The sequence below is a fragment of the Urocitellus parryii genome, chromosome 2 (genome assembly GCF_045843805.1).
Source record: "Urocitellus parryii isolate mUroPar1 chromosome 2, mUroPar1.hap1, whole genome shotgun sequence".
Lineage (NCBI taxonomy): Eukaryota > Metazoa > Chordata > Mammalia > Rodentia > Sciuridae > Urocitellus > Urocitellus parryii.
This window is the reverse complement of record NC_135532.1, coordinates 158,275,422-158,301,221: the sequence shown is the minus strand read 5'-3', so window position 1 is coordinate 158,301,221 and position 25,800 is coordinate 158,275,422. Positions and strand designations below refer to the sequence as shown.

Genomic DNA, 25,800 nt, shown 5'->3' with positions numbered 1-25,800 from the left:
CACACCCCACTTGCCTTCAGTTACCACTCAGTTAATCCCTATCAAGGGATTAATTCATTGATTGGATTAAGACTCTCACAACCCAATCATTTCTCCTCTGAACCTTCTTGCATTGTCTCACACGTGAGCTTTTGGGAGACACTTCACATGAACAACCATAACAATTTCCAGCATAAACAAAATACTATGGGAAAAAGAACAGATGAAAGAAGGAATTAGTCACCTTTGTTTAATTTGCCTTTATGATTAAACTAGAAATGAAGGCAAACTGCGTTAGTGTTGATAGCCATGTAATAGTAGACATTTGGATGTTTCTTCAGTTACAGATCAGTGTACACTTTGTCTTGAGAAATGACATTTGGGTTTAGCCTTTATTGAAGTCTGCCTTGAGGTGAATTGTGTGGTTAGTCAGAAAACGGCTAACTGTTCTCCTCCACCTATGTGAGTGACATGCGCAGTGTTCCCTCATTCGTCCTATGACATCACCCTGAGGGGGGAATCATTACCCTAGTTTTACATACGTGGAAATCTGTGCATAGAGAAGTTAGATGATTTATTCAAAGTTCTATAATTACTCTTTGGCAGAGATAGAGTTCAGATTTGTACCATTTGGCTACAGAACCCCAGTACCCTATTTCACTGTCTCTGACAAAGGAATGGAGGTTTAAAGAACCTCTTTAATAATTTTAGTTCCACTCAATAATAGATGTGTGGAGAATTGGGAGGGACTCAGTTATCTAGCTAAACTGAATATGGCCTTTGATGGTTTTTATACTTGTACTTCACTGTTGCACAGATTTTTTTTTTTTTTTTTTTTTTTTTTTTTTGTCCCTTCTCTGCAGAAAGCAAAGTCTATCTAGAAAATAGTGTGCCATTGTTAGATCAGAGATCCCAGTAGGGGCACTTAAATTTCTGCCACTGGTTGGTTTATAGCATATGTTAGCTTTTCGTGTTTGTCCTCCATTTTTGGCTTTCAAAGGGAAATGCCCTTTCTGACAGGGTGTGGTCAGTTAACCAACCATCCACGAATTTCTACCCAGCACTGTGCCCATTGCTAGGTAAAAAATTACTAGTTCCTCCTTTTATGAAACACTCTGTAGGGATAATGCAATCACAAAAAGGGAAGGAAAAAGGAGAAAAAGCATAAAGTTGATTGGTCAGGGAGCCTTGAACCCAAGCAAATTAGAAGGAGCTCACAGGGAAAGGGCCCGGGCAGATGAACACTCATGGTTAGTTTCTTTGTGGGAGATAAGAGTGGCTGCTGTTGTTTCTGAAGCAAGGCTTTCCTACCTTTCCCAGTGCTCCTTTTCAGCAACTTGTTCTCAAAGAGCACATTTGTCCACAGCGCCATCTGTCTTTTCTCCTCTGAATTGTTTCATTCATTCATTCATTCATTCTACAAGGCACAGGAAATCAGCACGTAGTAGAACAATGGGAACACTTTACATGGTTGGGGTGATTGGGTGACTGGAGAAGAAAGATTAACTTTGGACTTGAAGGAAGGAGAGAAATGTGATCAATAAAGCAATTCTTGGAGCAGCATTTGTAAACTAGCAGCCCCTTGACCAGGTTTAGCTTGTCTCATGTTTGTTTGTCTCATAGTGAAAGTTTACACAGTGTTCAGAAACAAAAGGAAGAGAAAAGGTAATTGTAAGGTTTAAGACACAAGAGGCACCACATACAAAATCGGGTCCCCTATATTTCCTGAAAGATGAGAAGGAGAAGCATCCTTGAGAGTACACTCCTCTAGGATCAGGGCTAGAGGAGGAGCTGGGGCTTTGGTGGGACCAGCCTATGCCTTCAGGTATGTCTCAGGACCAGTGTTACCCCAACAGCTTGAACCTCTCAGTTTTTCCGTCTTCTGTGGATACCTCAGTTCTCTGCCACTGCTTAGATGCTAGTATTTGACAGCAAATGAAATTATTTTGCAGACTTATTCAAGATGCTCAGTTGGTCTTATGTGTTATTTTAAGAATTTTCAAATATTATTGTATTCAAAATTTTGGTGATACCCTGTAGTTGTGAAAATTATAACTGAAAGATATTAAAAATATTGCAGAGAGGAGAAAAAATGTGATGGTATAGGAATGGATGATTAGGGTCCTCCTTCTAATACCTTAGCTATTCAAAAAGCAAGTATCTAGGGCTGAAACACAAAGGACATTATAAAGTGTCTTAATATGATAAAAAGGTGAGTCCTTATGTTATGCCTCAACTGTAAAAAGAAACTATTTCTTTATAAACTTTCTTTTCCATATATTGGCATTTACTGAGCACATACTATACAATGTGGTACTTTGTACAAAGCATAATTTCATAATAGAGATATTGATACATGCATGTCATGGGATTGTGGTAAGGATTAGAAGAGAATTTTCAAAAAGACTTCATTTAATGTTTAGTTGAGACGTGAAATGCTCTAGAAATGGCAGTGGTAGCTCTAGAACTTCTGTGTAAGGAGGACTTAGAAGCATCAACTGACTAGAGGAACGATTTATAAAGAACTAACTTCTAGGGTCATAGGGCAAATACAGTGTTACTACTCAAATTTGTTTGGGATAGTTTTAGCTTGGGACTAAAGGAAATTTGGGGAAAGACTCAAGTTTCCCCATCAGAGTTGCACTCGTTATCTTACCGAGCTTCCCTTTCTAAAAGGATCTACCATCCTTCCCTGCCACACTTTCTTCCTCATTAGCTATACCTCCTTTATCTCATACCTATGAAACATATCATGAAAACCATTCTATGACTTCTGGATCATTCTTTGGCCAGTTTTTTTTAAAAATACAAAATTCATGTTCATTCTAATGAGCTTTTTGTGTAACTACCACTAGATTCCATCTCTTTTTTTAAATTTCTGAGTTTTAGCTTTTGTAATATTCTCAAATCATCAGTGATGATAGTTGTTAGTATATAAATGCACAGTGAAACATTATAGTAATTGATTTTGAAGCAATTTAAGTGGCTTTTTGTATTGTTTGATATCTGACAGTAGGTTATACCTCACATAAGCAAGTTAGATTAATGTAATTTTTTAAACATAATTTCAGTTGAAGCTGTGATATTTTTATATTGTTTTCAGAGATTCAGGGGCTGCAAGACTTGATGTGTTTTCAGGTGAGTAGACTTCCTTTCTTCTTTTTCCTTCTTTTTCTAAGGGAAAAGCTTGTAGCTATTTTGCATGTATTGTATTTCATGGAATTGAGTCACATTCTATAGATTTTAATGTAATCTAAGTGCTTTGTGAACGCAGGAACCCTATGGGGAGCCAGGTCGGGAAAAGTACACCCTAAGAGTCAAATTGTTCTTTTATTAGAAGACCCATTTACAAAATTAGGCCTTCCAGAGTTTTGTGAAAGAACCAGAGTGGTTTGGAGCTGTAGATTTGTTTGCTGTGAGAAACAGTTTTCTTTTAAAAAGCAGATTAACTTAATGGTTATTCATAATTAAGCAAACATTATTTTCAACTTATCATAGTTTTAAAATGCACAAGTGAATGTGCAGTATGAATATTTTAGTGCTGCAAAATTCAAACCAAATGTTTTCTTCATTGGCTTCATTTTGTAGTTCTAAGTTTTTATTGCACTTATTAATCTCATTTAATATGATGCCAGTGACAGTAGGTTCTGCGATCCTGCACTGTATGTACTCAGTGCCACCCAGAAAATTGCCCCTAATGCTAACACCGCTTCTCTACCCTGATTCTGTCAGCTGCTCTGTTATATTGGTAATTGATCACAAGTGAGAGGATATTGTCCATGATGTTAATCCATGTCGGCACTGAAAAAGCAACTCAGTTCTGTTTGCTTTTCTGTACATTTAGGATTCTGAGCCAGATGAGTGCCATGGTTCATGAAGGAGATAGATGTGGATGCCTTGAGGTATCTGAGGAAACAATAAATGACACTCTTTTCCTTCTTCTACTCTCCAAGTCCTGAAAAGTTTGAGAAATAAATGCAAGAATCATCCTCCATCGCTGATAGATGTTAGGTTGGAGTGTCTGGCTTTCATGACAGAGTGAAGGTTCCAGGATGGGGCTGCTCACAGCTGTGGAATCAGCTTCCATCCCAGACTGGTCCACTCTGGGACGAAGGGAGCAGACTTCAGGCTGTCTGTAGGCAGCTCTCTCCCAAGAGGAAAAGGGGTTTGAATTGAGCCTCACCAGGACTTCTTCCCTCAGGGACCAATAAAAGGAGGGAGTCTATATTGACAGGGGAAAAATGAGTCAGAGAAAGAGTGGGCCTCCTTCATGGGGGAAAACTAGCCTTTCCTTTCATATTCAGTTACAGATGCTCCTTGACTTCCAGTGGAAACCCACTGTAAGTTGAAAATACCGTGAGTTAAAAATGCATTTAATACATCCAAGCTCCTGAACACCAAAGCTTAGCCACACAGGATTCTGTAGAGTATTGATTTGTTTTAATCCTGAAATTGTGTGGCTGACTGGAGACCATGGCTTTCTGCTGCTACCCAGTATTGGGAGATAATATTCCAGGATCATTGCTAGCCCAGGAAAAGTTAAAAATTTAAAGTTTAAAGTATAATTTCTAATTTGTTTGTATCATAGAGTCAAAAAGGTTTTAAGTTAGAAACCATCATAAGTTAGGGAACTTTTGTGTATATCGTAATATAAATATGTCCTGTCTGGGAAAGAATCAGAGTATGGTGGAAACAGAAAGAAGACATTAAGTTCATATTATGGATTGAGAGTTTGAAATATGGAGGTGATTTTTCTCAAATAATCTAGAAAAATATTCTTGTCTGAAGAATTATTTTGAGAAAAAGAATGGAGGTAGAGTAGTTGAGGGATTTATTCATTTATTCAATGACAATTTATTGAGTGTCTGTTATTGTAGGTGCTGGGGATAGAGTATTAAACAAAATGTCCTGTGCTCTCATGGAACAGGCATTCTATTGGGGGAGAGATGGACAATAAAGAAATGAACAAATAAATCATATTCCAGCAATAAGAAGTATTAAAAGGGAAATAACAAGAGCAGATTTGGACAATAGAGAGTGATGGGAAGATTATACAGTTTTACACAGGGGGTGGTTCCCTTAATAGGTGAAATACCATTGAAGACCTGCATGATGTGGGAGTGAGGCATGGAGATAAGTGGAGAAAAAGCATTCAGGAAAGAGTGACTAGGCTCCTTGGCTAGAGCTAAGGGTTAGAGACAATTGGATGAGTGTCTTGAATATTCTGCACAGTGTCGTTACCCTAAGTAGACATGTCCTCTTTTTCTCTTTTTAAAGAAAGATACTCCAGTAATAGCATAGAAAGTATTCTGAGGGAATATGAAAGCAGGGATCACAGGGAGTGTGGCTATGAAAATTAAGCAAGATTTCATGAAAATTTGAATTAGGGCAAGGGTCCTGGAAATTTGAGAATAGAGACGAATGTAAGCGACACTTCATTCAGAGCATGTGTAGTATTGGCAAGGGCCAGGAAGACATCCAGAATCACAAAGTACTACAAATTTCATTAGAATGCACAGGCTATACTCTGGGTGTGTGACAGGACTCCAGGAGGGGATGGGAGTGCTGATTTCACTGCACTTTCCTGAGTGCTCAGTATTATCATATGCAAACAAAATAGGATCTAGGCTGATTAAAAATGGAGGTGGTACTCGTTCTTTCTTTATGTTATACGGATTTTGTGAAAAACTGAATTTATCATTTTCAGTTTTAAATTACCTATTCATATTGTAACATTTTTTATTGCAGAAAACCATCATTCATATCGCTTTCAACCTAGTAAAATTGATTTTTTAAAAGCGAGGGCCAGTGCTTAATACTCATAAATAGAATTGTTCTGGGCATGCATAGTTAATCTAAGATTGGACTAATTTTCAAATGATTTACCGAGGCCTTGAATTACTCCCCAGTTGGTTTCATTCAAGTAATTTGAGGTCTATAAAATTCAAACTAAATATGTTTCACTGTGGTGTTTAAATGCCTCTGTATATCAATTCTAGTAAAGATGGATATGCATCGAATAGATTTTTTTCAGTGCTCACCACGTGCCAGGCACTGAGCTAAGTACTGAGTATACACAGTGCTCACTTTTAAGGAGTTGACATCCCTGTACGTGGGTCCATGGAAAATGTATTATATATCTACATGGGTGGAGGATGCATAGATTTTGTCTATCTCTGGGGTAACTGAAACTAAAGGAACCATTGATCTGGAAGAGAAGTAAACACCTGAGTAGGTATTTTAACTTTCTATGAAAGTGGGAAAACACAAGTTAGGAAGAGAACATTCATTCTGGGCACACAATGACATTGCAAGGTTAAGAAACCTTTCTAGGGGGTGGGGATATAGCTCAGTTGGCAGAGTGCTTGCCTGGCATGTGCAAAGCCCTGGGTTCTATCCCTAGCACCACACACACACATGTGCGCACAAAAGAAATCTTCCTAGGAGAAGTCTTCTATGAACCAGTCCACAGGGACAGTAGGCATCCACCTATGGAGAAGGCATGGGAAAGATGGGGGCAGTGCCTGTGACGCCTTGACTCTTAGGAGAACTGTGAAAACCTGCGATGTTCAGGATTAGTTCGAGGGAAGTGTTTGTGTGCAAGAGGAGGGTGGCAGCATTGGCTGGTCAGGAATGACAGGAGATGGGCCTGGAGAGGTGAGAGGGCCAGATCATAAGGGGCAAGCATTTGCTAAGTGGTTTGTGTTTTATCTTGAGAGCAACAGGAAGCCATAGAAGGTGTTGGCAGGAGAGTGGCAAAATGCACAGATGACTGCAAACAGGCTGCACCCTTTGATTTAGGGATAGAAGTTAGGGAACAGTTTTCATAATCCAGAAAAAAAAAATGATGTCTTCCTAAACCAAGCAGAGTACTGGGGATAGAGAAAGTGGTCAAATCAGAGAAGTGGGGTCTACTGGGAGATAGTTAGGTCCTTCGAACCACTGCCCTTGGGAGGGATTAATGCTGGGCTCATAGAGTAAGTGAATTCTCACATAAGTGGGTTGTTATAAAAGACTGAGGGGCTTTGGTTGTAGCTCAGTGGTAGAGTGCTTGCCTAGCATGTGTGAGGCACTGGGTTTGATCCTCAGCACCACATAAAAGCAAATAAATAAAATAAAGGTAATATATATATAAATAAAACTGAGTCTGACCCCTAGGTCTCTGGCTTCCTGTTTTTCCATGTGATCACTCTAGCATGTGCTCCCACATGCCTTTTGCCAATGTGACACCATTTACCATGAACCCATCACCAGAGCTGAAGTCCATGGAGGTCTCAAACCTCCAGAATTGTGAGATAAACCTCTTTTCTTCACAAATTATCCAGCCTCAAGTATTTTGCGATAGCAACAGAAAATGGGCTAACACACTTAGATATGTCTTTTAGATATTTATTCATAGGCTATTTTAAACATTATTTAATTTTTAAACGTGAGTGAATGAATTCTAGTTAACCTTTCAACAGAAAGATTTGCTTAAATGTATTAGAAAGTACTCCATGGAGACAAAGCAGATTATGGATTGCCTGGGCCTGAGACAAGAGTGAGGGGCCATGAAAGCAGAAGAACGGAGGGAGTACTGAGGGCAAGGAGGAAACATTTGGGGTGATGACTATGTTCACTGCCTTGATTGTGATGATGGGTTACTGATTTGTCAAAATTTATCAAATTATGTACTTTAAACATATGCAGTTTATTGGCAAAAATTATTTCTTAATAATAGTTATCAAAAAAGGAATGTTCTTGAACTCATATATCCAGCTGTTTGAAATTATCTTCAGAGTCAGTTTACAAACTGTGCACTGAAATTATTCTCATTAGTTTTAGTTCCATCTTTAACATTTTTAAAGCCAGAGATTATATTATGTAATTTAATGGTGTCTTTTAATTATCAAAACTGATTTCAGATAACTTAGCCATTTTCAAAAACCCAAATGCATTTTCAAGAGGCAAATATTTGCTGCCACAAAGAAACACTCACAAAAGACTCTTGTGGGAATTAACTACTTAGAAGGGAGCCTGATGAATTTAATAAGAATGTCCTAGATTTATTTTAGAATCAGTGCTTTGGTGGAAGGGCATAAAGGTCGATCAGTTTGACAGAGGGATCCTGGGGTCACATTGCCATCTCCCTTTTTCCTTCCCCTCAGGAAGAAATACCTGAAGTTGAAGGGATTGGTCCAATTCCAGAGCAGGGCATGTCCTGCTGCACACATAATTCCTTAACATGTAGATGTTTTATGTTAATGTAAAGCCTTTGTTGCATGGTTGTTCTTCCCCTGCAGTTTCTTATGAAGCTGTAGCCAGGACTCCATTCTGAGCTTCGTCATTGTGCCATAACTCTGTCATTCTGTGGCTGCAATTGAAAAGGACGAATAATTATGCGAGCAGCATGACTTTCTGACGAACAAATTAAGCCCAATATTTATTAGTAATAACTGCTTTCTCTTACAGTGGATAATGAAAAACTGCAGGGTGGATTCATGTTATGCTTCCTGGATGATGGATGTGGCATGAGCCCTGGTAAGTTAATTATCTAGATACCTAACTGGCTGTTAAAGGGAACAGCCTGAAAACCCATAAAATAAATAAAAATAAATTGAGCTCTCTATTGAAAAACAGGTATGGAGCTATTAGGGAAAATAAAGTCCAGACTTATTGTCAAAGTTTTCAGGTTTAAATATTCCAGCTGGCAGAGTAAATTCATTACAATCATCGAAATCAAGATAAAAAAGTGAAAGTAAATAAATTTTGTCAGAAAAATGAAAGACAAATGGTACTGATTGCAAGACAAAGCATCTTACCTCTAGTATCTGAATGGGCTTTAAGATTGTTTTAGTCCATTCTTTTAGCTATTGTCTGCAAGAGCCCCAAGGCAGTTTCCAGTGCCTTTAGGCTATTTTAAATTTTCCCTGTAACCCTGAAGAAAAGGTCACTTCCCCTTGTCTTTGGTAGTTTGCATGGATTTTTTTTCCTCTGAATGTTCAAAAGTTTAGTTGTTTCAGATAAATTTTCTCATCATAACAAAGACATCTACAATATATTGCATGACTTATCCTTAGATATTTAAAGCTACCACAAAGCCAGCACATAGTAGGTGTGTTCAAATGCTGTGTTGTTGGAAACTTATTCCCTCTAATAAAAGCTTTGCATAGTTTTAGTATTCATATTCCTGAATTCTTATAATACTTTGTGTATCACAAGCTACAGTCTTGGCTACTATGCTTAAAAAATGCTGAGAGAGTTGAGATATATTATGGAAATGTCCTGGTCGGCTGCACATCTGAGGAAAGGGTGATAATCAATGCTGATATAAGCTGAGAATACAAAGTAGAGCAATTACCTTCTTCCAAATCTGAAGTCTCCCCTTGGTCTGAATAGTCAAAGAATATTTATTAGCAAGCTTAGAAAATGCTCAACTATCCCACCCAGTTCTTGTTCTGACTTTGTTGGAATAATTTTGATTATCTCAGTTCATTTTGATTAAAGTATTATTGATTCCCCAGTGTTTAAATATGAGAAGGTAAAGAGGCTGTAAGAAAACCATGCTGAAAATGTCTTATTTTTCACTACTAGCCTGAATGCTAAGTGTGTTTTCCCGAATTCTTAAAATAAATGACAGAATATATGTGATACGGTCTAAGGGAATGCCTTACAAAAAGAAGCAGTTTTAAAATATAGGTCATGAAGAAATCATTAAAGCACAAACAAATTTTCAGACCTTCAGAAGGAACTCATATCTCAGTAAACATACAGATGGTCCCTGTCTTAGGACCATTTTTTGACTTTACCATGGTACTGCAGGGATATGCATTCAGTAGGAACTGTACTTTGAATTTGGGTCTTTTCTTAGATTAGCAGAGTACAACTGTTAGGTTGTACTAGAGTACTCTTTTGTGATGCTGGTCTATGGTAGGTAGCCAGAGCCCCAAGTCAGCCTCATGATCGTAAGGGGAAAGTAGCACAGTCCAACATGTACTGTGTAGCTGAGGTATTGATAGTGTTAGGAGTATTAAATGAATTTTATACTTTCTATATTTCAATTTATTATGGATTTAGCAGGGATGGATTTAACTTCATTGAAAATTGAGGAGCATCTGCATGTAGTAGGACAAGCACAGTATTATTGAGAAAGCACTTCTTAATGAATATTGGAAATCAAGTATTAAGTTTGAAGGAAGAGTTTATCTTAGGTGACTGAATATAGAACTTACCAGTTGTTCAAACAAAGCTTGACCCATAGAAGATGACTACACAAATTTTCAAATTTTGGTTTCTTATTTTCCTCCAGTGTTTCCCATCATGGTCTGTTCCCTATACATCAACCTTTCTTTTTTTTTTTTTTTTTTAATACCTTTTTATTTATTTATTTTTACGTGGTGCTGAGAATTGAACCCAGGGCCTTGTACATGCTAGGTGAGTGCTCTACCGCTAAGCCACAACCTCAGCCCTCAACCTTTCTTTAAATATTATATATTTATCCTGTTGAATCAGTGATTTTTCCATTGCATAAGAATAAAATTCAGTAACACTCTCCAGATTAACTTCTGAGATCTTGCTTATTTGACTCTGCCCACCTTCCTGGCCTTTTCTAGTTCTGCTCATTTCCAAGCTCTGATTACACTCCAGCCATTCCTGGTTGGACCCTTGTCATTTGGATCTCTCCCCAGACGTCAACCTTCTGAAAGTGGCCTTACCCCTGAAGACCATACCCCTGTTAAATCTTTAACACATTTTCCGGGTTTTGTTACTTTCACTTAATCCTCTCAAAAATTATCTTATTTTCTATGTATTTCCATTTCTTTCTCCTACAATGACACAATGCAAATCATAATATCTTTCTTGTAGATTTATTATAAATATTAAATAGGAGCAATGAATGTCAACCAATCAATAACAATCAATCAATCAATCAATCAATAACAGTGGCTAACATTGTTATCATGGATCCCTTCCTCATAAGGCTCATCCCTGCATGAGAACATAGGATCAAACGTCCAGCACACACCACCTACCAGTTGCCCCTGAACTATAAACATGTCTGTACCTGACACAGGGTCCTCAAGACAATTCTAAAACATGTGTCCAGGTAGGCTAACAAGAATATTCTTGGTTCTAGAGATCAGAGTATTCTGAAATCCAGAAGATTCCTCTCTAGAACTTAGGAACTTCTGGGAGAGATCAGGAGAATGACTCTGGAGGTCTGAGATGGTTAGCCATTTTCCCCTACCTAGGTGGTGTCGAAGCAGAAGCCATTCTGTCCTGAGTCTCACCTGGGCCTGGATAAGGACCAAATTTATGACGAAATTATTAGTAGTACAAATAATTATAACACTTATAATCTCTTAACGCTTATCAAGTGCCAAGTTGTGTGCCCAGAGTTTCACAGATACGTCTTCTTATTTAATGTGTTTTCTTCATCTTCATCAATAATTGTGATAGAAGTGCTAGCATTTCTATCGCTTTTTAAAAAATACTTTTTAGCTATTGATGGACCTTTATTTTATTTATTTGTATGTGGTGCCAAGAATCGAACCCAGTATCTCACACATGCTAGGCAAGCATTCTACCATTGAGCCACAACCCCAGCCCCAGTAGTTCTCTTAAAAACAAGGACATCAAGGCTCAGAGTTTTAAACTCTACCCCTACCTGGTGAGGTCACAGGGTATGGTCTGTCTGACCTCCTTCATTATAACTGCTTTAAGATCCTGAAGTACACGATTTGCAGTAGATACATCAATTTAAAAGAGGCTTATATAAAATTAACATAAATTAATCCCAGAAAACCAAACCAAACTTTTTCCATTCCAGTATATTGTTATTGTAATTCTGATATTTTCATAGCACTATAGCATCCATGGAAATTCTTCAATTCAATCACTATAGATATTTGAGGATAAATGTTCAAGATTATTTTCACGTTTTTATTATTATGACTAATAAGACTGTGAACAATCTCATATAGCTATCCATCTCTTTACCTGTGTGAGAATTTTCATGGGATTCCTATCTAGAAATGGACTTGCTTTGTCAAATTAAACTTGGGCTTTGAAAACTGAAAAAAAAAAAAAAGATTCTTCTCAGAGATTATGGGTCCTGACATGAATCTTCACCTTTGGCTGCCCAAGAGCTGTGGACTTGTCCCAAAGTCCTGTGGTATGTGTGGGGTCCTGACAACTGGGCCTCAGGGTAGTGTCAAAGTGTCTTCCTAAGCACCTTAAAAGATAGTCTTTTGTCAATTACAGAGGAAGCTTCAGACATCATTTACTTTGGCACATCCAAGAAACGGTTATCAACCTTGAAGTTCATTGGACAATATGGCAATGGTCTTAAAAGGTGAGAATTTTCCCCCTTAGGGCATGTGTTATTCATACTGGAAACACAGAAAGTTGCAAACCTGTAGGGCTTTTAAAAAAAAGAGCATAAGTCCTGGGAGGGAGTCTTGTTTTGGAATCTCCAACCCATAAGTGACTAGGATCTTTAAAGCATTTAAAAAACTAATTCTCACATATATTAAGATGAGTCTTCTTGCAGGCACTTCCTGAAGCAGTAACTTTGGAGTTTCATGTTCTGTTATTTCTCAACATTCATTTTAGCCAATATGTTGTGTGTCAGCTTTTTCTTAGTTTGCTTCAGTGAGAGGTGAGGACATGGTACGTACCTGAGTGGTTCCTGCTTCTGGGTTGATCTTTGAACCTTGGATGGAACATTATCCCAGTAGCCATGTCTCAAACACGAGTTGGGGCTGCATCCATTCAAATTCATTGTCTCTGCTTTGAGAAATAATACTTGTGCTTTCTTGGTGATGGGTCAGTAAGACCAATTGCTAAAAAGAACAAACCCATGCCCACTTATTTCTTCTTTGTTTAGTGTTTGAGATATAAATCATTATGTTATTTATCTTTGATACAGTGGGTCCATGAGAATTGGAAAAGACTTTATTCTTTTTACGAAGAAGGAAGAAACGATGACCTGTGTGTTTTTCTCTCAGACATTTTGTGAAGGAGAAGGTCTTAGTGAGGTAAGATTTGGGGATTTTTCTTCCATTCCCATGGCAATAATGCTGTTTTCATTTATCCTCTCAGGAGGTGAAGTCTGTTATGACTGAAGGTGCCCGTGCACTCTTAGGGGGTCACTGGAAGCCATTGCTGAGATTCCAGGACACAGTCTCACACATGCTAGGCAAGTGCTGTACTTCTGAGCAGCATCTCTAGCCCCTGGAAGTCTTTCTTAAGAACTTTATTTTCACTCTCCTTATGTCCAGATCTCCCAAAATAGAGGTTTCCTTGCATATAAGGAGATTTCTAGAAGAAGCTTGCAAAATCTTTCTACTGCTTGTGGCATAAATGTATTATTGCTTTTAAAATAAATAAAATATTAGGGGCAAAGACTTAGAAAACAAAATGTAAAAAAAAATTGAATGCAAAATAGACTTGAAACCATAATTCTTGTGACCATACTTTTAACTCAGCATTTGCTGACCCAGAAACATTTTATTAATGTCAGTTATGATTCAGTACAACAAATGGGTGCTGGGGAGTGGCTGTGTGCTCAGCACCAGACAGACTATGATGGGCAGAAAACCAGCTGAAGACCATGTGACCATCAGAAAGCTTTCAGTCTTGTTGGGAAATAAGGTAGACATGTGATTGGACAAATGACAAAAACGAGGCTATATAAAAAGAACGTTCGTTGTTGAATAAGTGTGTGTGTGTGTTATGAAATTGTCCAAAACTGTAATAAAGAGGGAGGATGAGAGAGCTTTGAGTGGCCAGTGAGTGTTCTATAGAGAGAGCATGGCTCGAAGCTGGAAAGGCTGGTGTGTGGAGAAAAACGGTCCACAGCCAGTCTTGGGCTAGGAGATGCACTGAAAGCCAGCTAGAGGTCTGAGCCTGCCTCAGGGTGGGGTGGGGCTTGACAACACAGGTGAGGGTCAGTTGTAAGGAGTGGCTTAAGGGAGCCTGACATCAGGAAAAGAGGTGCTGTCAGTGGTTATGTTGAATCCTGTACCTGTGAAGAGCCTGGGGTTTGGGCTAAAGCGCTGAGGTCATAGCTCCCCAAATGAGGCATTTCCGTTTTTATTTATTTATTTATTTATTTATCATTTTTAATTGATCTTATTATTTTTTTTTAAAAATACATGACAACAGTGGAATGCATTACAATCCTTATTACACATACAGAGCACAATTTTTCGTAAAAAAAAAACCCTTAAAAACACTCATCACTTTCGCATCCACAGAAGCAACTTCTTCCAACCGTGTTAAATGATTTCGTTGAGATCTGCCTGCGTGTCTCTAAGGAGCATGCTTGCACTTGATTTTATTTAGGTGTTCTCCACTAACCTCCTACTGTGGAAGGGGATTTAAACCTATCTACCTTCTCTTCTGTGCTCCTGTAGCCCCTGGACTTCCAGCCCTCCACCTCACTAGCGCCCTCCTAACTTTGGTTATGTCAGTGCTCGGTGTGTTCATTTCAGACTGTGTATACACTATTCACAGGAGCTCATGTCATAAACTGTTTTGTTTTTCCTCATGTGCACAACTTTTTATTTCTCTAGAATGACTGACTGCTTTCTTTTCTGGACACTCACCACTGTTGCTGAAAACTGCCCTGCTTCTCTGTTACACGGCATGGTTAACCCCAGTCTAGCTTGCTCTCCTCAGCTCCAGCTTCCTGATGCCCTCTGTTCAGAGCCCTGCCGTGTGCTGCAGCTCCCACTCCCGCTCTCCATGGCTGGAGGTCAGCAGGCATCCTAGGATCTGCCCTTGCAGTGGTCCTGGGTGTCAGATCTCTTCTCTGTCAGATCCCAGATCCTAAATCTCATGTCTTCTTTCACAACTTGTGTAACATAGTCTGCCATTTTATCTTGGGATGGGAAGCAAGATCTTCTTAGACCACCACACTTTAGAATGCTGTTATTCTTCCCCAACACTCAGTTATAGTTTGGGTTGTTATCATCTTTGAGCTGAAATTCATTTTCCTTCAAGATTTTATCTTTATACCTTTTCATTTAGTACCAGTGATTGAACCCTGGGGCGCTTAACCACTGAGCCACATTGCCAGCTCATTTTTATTTTTTATTTTGAGACAGACTCTCACTGAGTTGCTTAGGGCCTCACTAAGTTACTGGCTTTGAACTCATGATCCTCCTGCATCAGCCTCTTGAGACGCTGGATTACAGGCGTGTACCACTGTTCCTTCAAAATTTACTGAGAAAACTGAAGCCATTTAATTTTATTCCTTAATCTCTACTTTTTGAAGGTCAAAAGCAACTTTGTCCCCAATGTTCTGAATTCAGAATTTTACCTGTCTGATCTTTTTATATCCATTGTCCTGGGCACATACAGAATCTTTTCAACCTGGAAATCATATCCTTGTAAATCTGGGGTAACCTCCTGTAACACTGATGAATTTCTCTTCCTCCTTCCTTCCCTCCCTTCCTTCCTTTTCTTATCTTTCTCTCTCACCCATTTCCCTCCCCCTCCCTCCCTCTTTCAGGACTGAGGTCAGGAGTGCTCTATCACTAAACTACATCCCCAGACATTTAAAATTTTTAATTTGAGGGAGGGTCTTGTTAAGTTGCCCAGGCTGGACTTGAACTTGTGATCCTTTTGCCTCAGTCTCCCAAATAGTTGCGATTATAGTTGTATGCCGCTGTGCCCTGCAACACTGATGATTTTCTTTCATCCATATTCTCTTTACTCTCCTTTTGCCACTGTTTTTAGCTCTTGGACTTCTATAAGTGGTTCTTTGATTTTCTTATTTTTCTCTTCTATTTTCTGTCTTTCATAGTTTTGTTTTCCGGGAGATTTTTCAACACTTATTTTCCAATTCTTTCATAAATTCCTTTTATAATTATATTTTTAATTTCTAAGAGGTCTTTTTAAAAATTCTCTCAGTGATCTTTTTCCAAAGATATCTGATTCTTATTTCGTGGATACAGTATTTTTCTTATAGCACTGAAGATTTTAATAATTTTTTTAAAAAATCAAAATTGTCATCCTCCTCTTATGGTTTCTATTTCCACTGAGTTACTTAGTTTCTATTTGTTGACCTGGTTTCTGTTTATCATATTAGAGGCTTTTCTTAGATGGCTGTTATTCCTAAACATTTAAAAAAGTAGTCCAACAAAATGCTGATTGAGCAGGGTGTGGGAGTTTCAGTGATATGATCTAAACAGGTTATTTTATTGGGGGATTCTTGATGTCATTTTCTTTAGGTCTTTCCTTCCTAGCTGGTCTGATTTGTAAGAGAAGACTATTGCAGTCTTCTGCCTGGAGGCCTAGCTGCCAGCCTTCTGGGGGCAGAAGAGACAAGATGCTGAGATTTTCAACATCCGGCATGTACACTTTGACTCAGTCCCTTAAATCTCAATAGGCTTCCCCTAACAACTCTGTGTCTTCTCATCCAGAAACACATTGTTCCAGTCTTCAGAGAGTGAGCATCCAGGGGCTCTGGGATTTGGAGGAGCTGTTGCCAGATGGGGATCTAGATGCTGCTTCTGGCTTTCATGCTGTCAATCTGAATTGTAAATCAGGTTGACTCTTCTCTTTTCTGGCAAGGGCTGTGGATTGTATTTCTTGGTATGCTGTCATCTGCTTTTCCATTTCCAAAGTGCTGATACTATTGTTTCCTCTGCCATTCCATCCATCTTTCAAAAGGGCATGGAGTTGGCCTCCATCTGTCGGCACATTCCACAAGTATACAAATTTGTTATCTGTCTTTTCTTTATAAAACTAAAATACGGGAGGAAAATAAACTTTTAACTTTGTATTTTATGATTTGTTTGAAGAGTAGAATAAACTAGGATAAGACAAAAAGATGGTGGATCTTGTGTATTTAATAATAAATCAATGTGGGCTGGGGATGTGGCTCAAGCGGTAGCTCGCTCGCCTGGCATGCGCGGGGCGCTGGGTTCGATCCTCAGCACCACATTTAAAAAAATATAATAAAGATGTTGTGTCCACCAAAAACTGGAAAGTAAATATTAAAAAATTCTCTCTCTCTCTTAAAAAAATAATAAATCAATGTGTATGTGTGTGTGTTTGTTTATTTTTAAACAGGTTGTAGTTCCAATGCCTTCGTGGCTGACAAGAACCAGAGACTCTGTCACAGATGATCCACAAAAATTCTCAACAGAATTGTCTATAATTTATAAATACTCCCCATTTAAAAATGAAGCTGAATTAATGCAGCAATTTGATGTGATCTATGGAAAATGTGGTAAGATCAACAGAATTCTGAAATTTGATGGAAGTTTTTGTTTTAGTGTTTTATGAAAGTCACTCTACATATGTTTTTATGTTAATAACCTCATGTGAATTATCACATGGGGGCAGCCATTCATTTTAGCCATATGAATTTTGTCTTAAGAGAATTGAAACAGGAGTTGCTGTAAATCCCTGGCACAAAGAGGAAAGTTCATTGTGCTTGCAGAGCTTTGTGAAACTGAAGGAGAAGAGGATGATGCAGGCCATGACCCAGTCCTTGTACCATGCAGCAGAGTTATTTGTTATTTGCACCATGTAGCCAAGATGCTTATTACAACATCTGAGATTATGAGTTACAAGGCTGATAAGACTTACAAATTTATAAAATAATGAATCCATGCTTCTGTGGTTGAGAGTTAGCAAGAGCTTTGTTGATATTCTTTTACAGGATTTTCAGATTTTCCCTCATTCTCTCCATCTCCTCCAACTTTCTGCTCAACAGGTAGAATGTACCATCTTTGCTGATGCTTCCCGTGCCAGTCTTTCTCCAGATTCCCATATTTCTCATATCTTGCTTTAAGGAAAACAGTGAAACTCTTCGATTTATGTATTTTTTGTGATGAAATTTTATTAAAATTATTTCAGACTTGATTTGATTTACCTCAAAAATTTCTCCTCCATTCTGTGGCATTTTGTTTAAAAATGATGTTTTAAATCTCTTTGTCTCAGCGGAAAAATAATGGCAATTAAGTTGGTATTCTTTTTATTAATATATACACAGTATATTTTAAGAACAGTGATTCACTTCCAATTGTGAAATACAAACATTAATGAAGAGTTTCTTTTTCAATACTTTCCCAAGTGCTTTCTAAAAATTAAGTTATTTTATTCTCAGAACAACTATATGTGGTAGGTCCCTCGTGATCTCCATTGTATCGAAAAATTAGAGATAATAAGAAATTTACCTGAGATTACTGTAGTAGTAAATGGTTGACTCAGTATTTAGACACAGGCAGTTAAGCTTCAAAGTCCACATTCTTAGCCACTATTTTTATTTCTACCAACAAAAAGTATAATTAGCTTTCTTTTGAAATTTTTCCAACAGCCCGGTTTGTCAGGGATCCAACTTTATAAATGATTTGGACTTCTTTGATATAAAAAGTTACTTAGAGCAGGGGTCAGCAAACGGTGGTGACATACCTGTTTCTCTAAATAAATAGAACAGAACTACACTGATTCAGTTATGTCTTCTCTGTGGCTGCTTTCATGCTACAGTGGCAGAGTAGGAGTTATGAGTAGATGTGACAGAGACCATATGGCCTGTAAAGCCTAAAATATTTACTGTCTGTCTCTTTGCAGAAAAAGTTTGCCAATACCAGCAATAGAGTCTAAAAGCAACACTTTGTACAAATTACAAAACTCGCCTTTGTTCTCTTATGCATTGATTTCAAGCTCACCAATGAGAGCTTCGCTTATAATACAAACTTGGCTCAACTTCCTAACACTTTTCATAATGCAAATTATGATGAGTGCTAAAGTTTGAAAGACTTATAATGAATTGAATTAGTAATAAGAAACACCATATTGTAGCAACTCAACATTCTTTGGCAGAGAGTAGAGTTTGCTATAAGATATGAATTTTGGAATATAGTCAAATATATTATTTATCGAAGTGCAAAAGGAAGCTTGGTTATAGCATATTTAATTATTGCAAGGATGAGATGGTAGCACAATACCTAGCATTTAGTATGTTTAAAATACTGGCAAGTCAAACATCTCCTTTTTCTCCTTTTTTTTTTTTAACTAGGTACTTTGCTGGTTATTTATAACTTGAAGCTGCTGCTTAGTGGAGAACCAGAATTGGATGTTAAAACTGACAAAGAAGATATACTGATGGCTGGGGCTGATGAGGAGTGAGTAATGTGTGTGTCTGGAGAATGTCTTTCCACCGTGGCAGTGAGCTACAGTTAGGAGACTTTGCATCCGGGTTCCAGGTCTGAGGCCCCTGGGCCTTACAACTGGCACATAAATTTTACACAAATTATAGAAATAAGTGGGCTAGACCAGGTTCCAAAACCATGTCTAAGTTTCAAAGGGATCTTAAGGCTTCTCAAAAAATAAAGGATCTTGGGCTTCATCAAGACCTACTGAGTCAGAATATCCAGAAAGCAAGCTTAGAAATCAATACTTTTTAGATATTCCCCAAGTGATTCAGAGATATCAGTGTGTTTGAGGATTACCAGGTTATAAGACTTCTGAAGTTCTATAATACCATAACTCCCTTTTATTTCTTACTTTTATTGGTTATTCTTAGTTATACATGACAATAGAGTCTATTTTGATATAATTATACAAGCATGGAGTATATCTTTTTCTAATTAGGACCACAGTCTTATGGATGTACATGACGGTATATTCTCTGTGGTGTATTCATATATGAACATAGAAAAGTTATGTCAGATTCATTCCACTGTCCTATTCCTATTCCACTTCCCTTTCCTTCATTTCTCTTTGTCTAATTCACTGAACTTCTGTTCTTTTTTTCTAATTAACGAAATTATCTTAGATTACTTTCGATTTGTATTTCTCTAATTGCTAGTGATTATGAACATTTTTTCATATATTTGTTGATTGATTGTAGATCCTCATCTGAGAAGTGTCTGTTCAGTTCCATGACCCATTTGTTGATTGGGTTATTTGTTTTTTTTTTTTTTTTTTTGGTGCTTAGCTTTTTGATTTCTTTATATACCCTAGAGATTAGTGCTCTATCTGATGTGTGAGGGGTAAAGATTTGCTCCCAAGATGTAGGCTCTCTGTTCACCTCACAGATTGTTTCTTTTGCTGAGAAAAAACTTTTTAGTTTGAGTTCATCCCATTTATTTATTTTTTATTTTAATTCTTGCACCAAAGGTGTCTTATTAAGGAAGTTGGGGCCTAACCCCACATAATGGAGATTAGGGCCTACTTTTTCTTCTATTAGATGCAGAGTCTCTGGTTTAATTCCTAGGTTCCTGATCCACTTTGAGTTGAATTTTGCGCATGGTGAGAGATAGGGGTTTAATTTAATTATATTGCCTATGGATTTTCAGTTTTTCCAGCACTGTTTGTTGAAGAGGCTCTCTTTTCTCCAATGCATGTTTTTGGTGCCTTTGTCTAATATAAAATAATTGTAGTTTTATGGATTAATCTGTGTCCTCTATTCTGTACCATTGGTCTACAAGTCTGTTTTGTTGCCAATACATGCTGTTTTTGTTACTATTGCTCTGTAGTATAGTTTAAGGTCTGGTATAATGATGCCACCTGCTTCACTCTTCCTGCTAAGGATTGCTTTAACTATTCTGGGTCTCTTATTTTTCCAGATGAATTTCATGATTACTTTTTCTATTTCTATGAGGAATGTCATTGGGATTTTGATCAGAATTGCATTAAATTTGTATAGTGCTTTTGGTAGTATGGTCATTTTGATAATATTAATTCTGCCTATCTAAGAGTAAGGTAGATCTTTCCATCTTCTAAGGTTTTCTTTGATTTCTTTCTTTAGAGTTCTGTAATTTCCATTATATAGATCTTTCACCTCTTTTGTTGATTCCCAAGTATTCTATTTTATTTTATTTTATTTTATTTTATTTTGAGGCTATTGTAAATGGGGTAGTTTTCCTGGTTTCCCTTTCTGAGGATTTGTCACTGATATACAGAAATGCCTTTGATTTATGGGTATTAGTTTAATATCCTGCTACTTTGATGTATTCATTTACTAGTTCTAGACGTTTTCTGGTGGAACTTTTAGGGTCTTCTAGGAATAGAAATCATATCATCAGCAAATAGTGCCAATTTGACTTCTTCTTTTCCTATGTGTTTTTCTTTAAATTCTTTCATCTAATTGCTCTGGCCAGTGTTTCAAGAACTATGTTAAATAGAAGTGATGAAAGAGGGCATCCTGTCTTGCTCCAGTTTTTAGAAGGAATGCCTTCAATTTTTCTCCATTTAGAATGAGGTTGGCCTGGAGTTTAGCATATATAGCCTTTATGATGTTGAGATAGGTTCCTGTTATCCCTAATTTTTCTAGTGTTTTGAACATAAAGGGGTGATGTATTTTGTCAAATGCTGTTTCCGTGACTGTTGAGATGATTATATGATTCTTATCTTTGAGTCTATTGATGTGAAGAATTATTTTATTGATTTCTGTACATTGAACTAACCTTGCATTCCTGGGATGAATCTCACTTGATCATGGTGCACGATCTTTTTGATATATTTTTGTATTCGATTTTCCAGAATTTTATTGAGAATTTTTACATCTATGTTCATTAGGATATTGGATGGAAGTTTTCTTACTTTGATGTATCTTTGCCTGGTTTTGGAATCAGGGTGATATTGGCCTCATAGAATGAGTTTGGAAGTGCTCCTTCTTTTTCTATTTTCTGAAATAAGTTGAGGAGTATTGGTATCTGCTGAGATACAAACTGGTCTTCTTTAAAGGCCTTGTATAACTTGGCTGTGTATCCATCTGGTCCTGGGCTTTTTTTGGTTGGTAAACTTCTGATAGTGTCTCCTATTTTGTCACTTGATATTGATCTGTTTAAATTGTGTATATCATCTTGATTCAATTTGGGCAAATTATATGACTCTAGAAATTTGTTATTCTATGCCTTTGATATTTTCTACTTTATTGGAGTACAAGTTTTCAAAATAATTTCTAATTATTTTTTTATTTCTGTAGTGTCTGTTGTGATATTTCCTTTTTCATTATGTATGTTAGTAATTTGAGTTCTCTCTCTCCTTCACTTTGTTATCATGGCAAAGGGTCTGTCAATTTTATTTTTTTCAAAGAACCAACTTTTTGTTCTGTCAGTTTTTTTCAGTTGTTTCTTTTGTTTCAATTTCATTGATTTGAGCTCTGATTTTAATTATTTCCTGTCTTCTACTGATTTTGTGTTGATTTGTTCTTTTTCTAGGGCTTTGAGATGTAATGTTAAGTCATTTGTTTGTTGACTGTTTCTTCTTTTAAGGAATAAATTCTATACAATGAACTTTTCTCTTAGAATTGCTTTCATAGTGTCTCAGAGATTTCAATATGCTGTATCTGTGTTCTCATTCACCTCTAAAATTTTTTTAATCTCCTCCTTGATGTCTTCTGTTCATTCAGTAGCATATTTAGTCTCCAGGTGTTGGAGTAGCTTTTATTTCTTATTTTATCATTGATTTTTAATTTCATTCCATAATGATCTGATAGAATTCAGGGTAGTAGCTCTACTTTTTTTATATTTGCTAAGAGTTGCTTTGTAGCATAATATACGGTCTATTTTAGAGAAGGATCCATGTGCTGCTGAGAAGAAAGTGTATTCTCTAGTTGAAGGATGAAATATTCTATATATGTCAGTTAAAGTCTGTTATTGATTGTATTATTGAGTTCTATATTCTCTTTGTTCAGCTTTTATTTGAAAGATCTATCTAGTGATGAAAGAGGTGTGTTAAAGTCCCCTAAAATTATTGTGTGTGGTCTATTTGACTCTTGAACTTGAGAAGAGTTTGTTTGATGAACATAGACGCTCCATTGTTTGGGGCATATATATTTATAATTGTGAAGTCTTGTTGGTGTATGGTTCCCTTGAGCAGATGTAATGTCCATCTTTATCCTTTTGACTTTACTTTGAAGTCTACTTTATTTGATATGAGGATAGAAACCCCTGCTTGCTTCCACAGCCTATGTGAGTGGTATGATTTTCCCCAACCCTTCACCTTCAGTCTGTGAATGTCTTTTCCTATGAGTCTCTTGAAGGCAGCATATTGTTTGGCCTTTTTTTTTTTTTTTTAAATCCAATCTTCTAGTCTATGTCTTTTGACTGCTGAATTTAGGCCTTTAACATTCAGGGTTAGTATTGAGACATGATTTGTATTCCCAGCCATTTTGTTTAATTTTTGGTATTTAACGTGATTTGGTTTTTACTCTGATTAGGTTTTCCTTCAGTGTAATACCTCCCTCTGCTGATTTTCATCATTGTTTTTCATTTCCTCTTTGTGGAATATTTTGTTGAGGATGTCTTGTAGTGCAGGCTTTCTAGTTGTAAATTCTTTTAACATTTGTTTATCATGGAAGGTTTTTATTTTATCATCGAATCTAAAGCTTAGTTTTGCTGGATATAATATTCTTTTTTTAAGAGAATTGGATTTTTAATTTTAATTTTTATTATTAGTTGTTCAAAACATTACATAGCTCTTGACATATCATATTTCATACATTTGATTCAAGTGGGTTATGAACTCCCATTTTTCCCCCCGTGTACAGATTGCAGAATCACATCGGTTACACATCCACGTTTTTACATACTGCCATACTAGTGTCTGTTGTATTCTGCTGCCTTTTCTATCCTCTACTATCCCCCCTCCCTTCCCCTCCCCTCCCATTTTCTCTCTCTACCCCATCTACTGTAATTCATTTCTCCCCCTTGTTTTTTTCCCTTTCCCCTCACTTCCTCTTATATGTAATTTTGTATAACCCTGAGGGTCTCCTTCCATTTCCATGCAGTTTCCCTTCTCTCTCCCTTTCCCTTCCACCTCTCGTCCTTGTTTAATGTTAATCTTCTTCTCATGCTCTTCCTCCCTGCTCTGTTCTTAGTTTCTCTCATTATATCAAAGAAAACATTTGGCATTTGTTAATGCCATCCATTTCCTTGCAAATGCCATGATTTTGTCATTTTTTAGTGCTGAGTAATACTCCATCGTGGATATAAGATTCTTGGTTGGCATCCATTTTCTTTCAGAACTTGATATATGTTGTTCCTTGATTTCTTGGCTTTGAGGGTCTGGGTTGAAAAATCTGCTGAGATACAAATTGGTCTCCCCCTATATGTAATCTGATTCTTCTCTCTTGTGGCTTTTAAGATTCTATCCTTATTCTGTATGCTAGGCATTTTCATTATAATGTGCCTTGGTATAGATTTGTTATAATTTTGTACATTTGGTGTCCTGTAAGCCTCTTGTATTTGGTTTTCCAATTCATTTTTCATGCTTGGGAAATTTTCTGATATTATCTCATTGAAGAGATTGTGCATTCCTTTGGTTTGAAACTTTGTGCCTTCCTCTATCCCAATAACTCTTAGATTTGGTCTTTTGATGCTGTCCCATAATTTGTGGATGTTCTGTTCATGGTTTCTTACTATCTTCACTGTGTGATCAACTTTGTCTTCATTATCTGATTTTCTTGCAAGTGATCTAGTCTGTTGATTATGCTTTCTATTGAGTTTATTATTTGGTTTATTGCATCTTTCATTTTGAGGATTTATGACTGTTTTTTTTTTCAGAGTCTCTATCTCTCTCCTGAAGTAATCTTTTGCTACCTGTATTTGCTCTCTTATCTCATTGTTGGAGTGATCAATTTTTGCCTGTATTTGCTCATTTAGGACATTCTTTAATTCACAGATCATTTTAATTATGAACCTTCTGAACTCCTTCTCTGACATTTTATCAATCTCATTGTCCATGGTTTCTGTTACTATAGTGTCCTGGTTTGTTTGGGGCACTTTCTTCCCTTGTTTTTTCATGTTGTCTGTGTGTCTTCCTTTCTTGCAGTGTGGATCTGAGATATTACAGTTTCTACCCTACATTCTTGTAGTACTTGTGCAGATTGTCTGTACCTCACCTTGGTGTTGGGTTTCCAGACCCTGCTGGTGTCCCTCAATGTATGCTACTGCATCTAAAGGTGGTGGCGGCAATAACCGAGGTAATTCGAGATAATAGTTGAGCGACCCAAGATGGAAGCAATGTCTTACAGAGATGGGGCTAAAAGAGTGGGCCTTACACTCTCTTTGGGATGCCTGCTCTGAGATGCACATGCTTCTGGGTCCTTTCTATTGTCAAAAAGTTAGGGACTACTGTGTGTGGAAGGCTATGGTGGTGACTAGAGTGTCCCAAGATGGAGGTGGTTTAGGCTTAGGCTCCAGGTGGGGAAGGGGGAAAACTCAGACCTACCCTGGACCTGTGGGGTGGATCTGGGTCAGGCCTGGGCTCCCGTGGCAATTTGCTGTTCAGAAGGGGGAATCCTGTGCCGGAGGCTGGGCTCAAGTAGGTGCCTGCTAGTGGAGGGGATGGACCTGGGCCTACTGTGAGCCTGGGTTCCTGCAGGCTGATGTCTGAACTCCTATTCTTACACTTTCCCCATTATTGTGGGTTAGCTTCTGCATAGGAAAGAAAACATTTGACCTTTATTTTTTGAAGATTGGCTTATTTCACTCTATCCATTTACTGGCAAATGTCATAAGGTCATCTTTTAAGTAGATATGAAAACCTACAGTCCAAAATTTATTGTTCATTACAAATCATCAAAAACAGACATTAGCTTGTATGAGAATTTATCAAGAAATTAAAAGGAATATGACCAGATGGAAATATTTTTATTTTGCCAGGATAGCCTTATGAACTTCCATTTGAAGTTTTCAAATAAATAGACGCATTCATTCTTCCTGACTATTAGAGATCCATGGGAAAAAGAAAGAGAAGGTCCTGAGGGGCCTTTATGACAAAGTTTGGAGAAAGAACCAAAGAGTGACACGCACCAGGTTTCTCATTAGAGACCTATTAACTTGTGTCTGCTGTTTCTTAATGTCAGACCTG

The 25,800-nt window shown here is 37.4% G+C and overlaps 1 protein-coding gene across 1 annotated transcript in view; it reads left to right on the top strand.

The window, feature by feature from the left end:
- Morc1 (MORC family CW-type zinc finger 1) overlaps positions 1–25,800 on the top strand; it is a 162,442-nt gene that overhangs the window by 4,151 nt on the left and 132,491 nt on the right. Inside the window, exons 3-8 of the mRNA XM_026395006.2 lie at positions 3,083–3,117; positions 8,431–8,499; positions 12,223–12,313; positions 12,890–12,998; positions 17,044–17,203; positions 18,998–19,103. Coding sequence (XP_026250791.2) covers positions 3,083–3,117; positions 8,431–8,499; positions 12,223–12,313; positions 12,890–12,998; positions 17,044–17,203; positions 18,998–19,103 — 570 coding nt within the window. The remainder of the gene's footprint in view (positions 1–3,082; positions 3,118–8,430; positions 8,500–12,222; positions 12,314–12,889; positions 12,999–17,043; positions 17,204–18,997; positions 19,104–25,800) is intronic.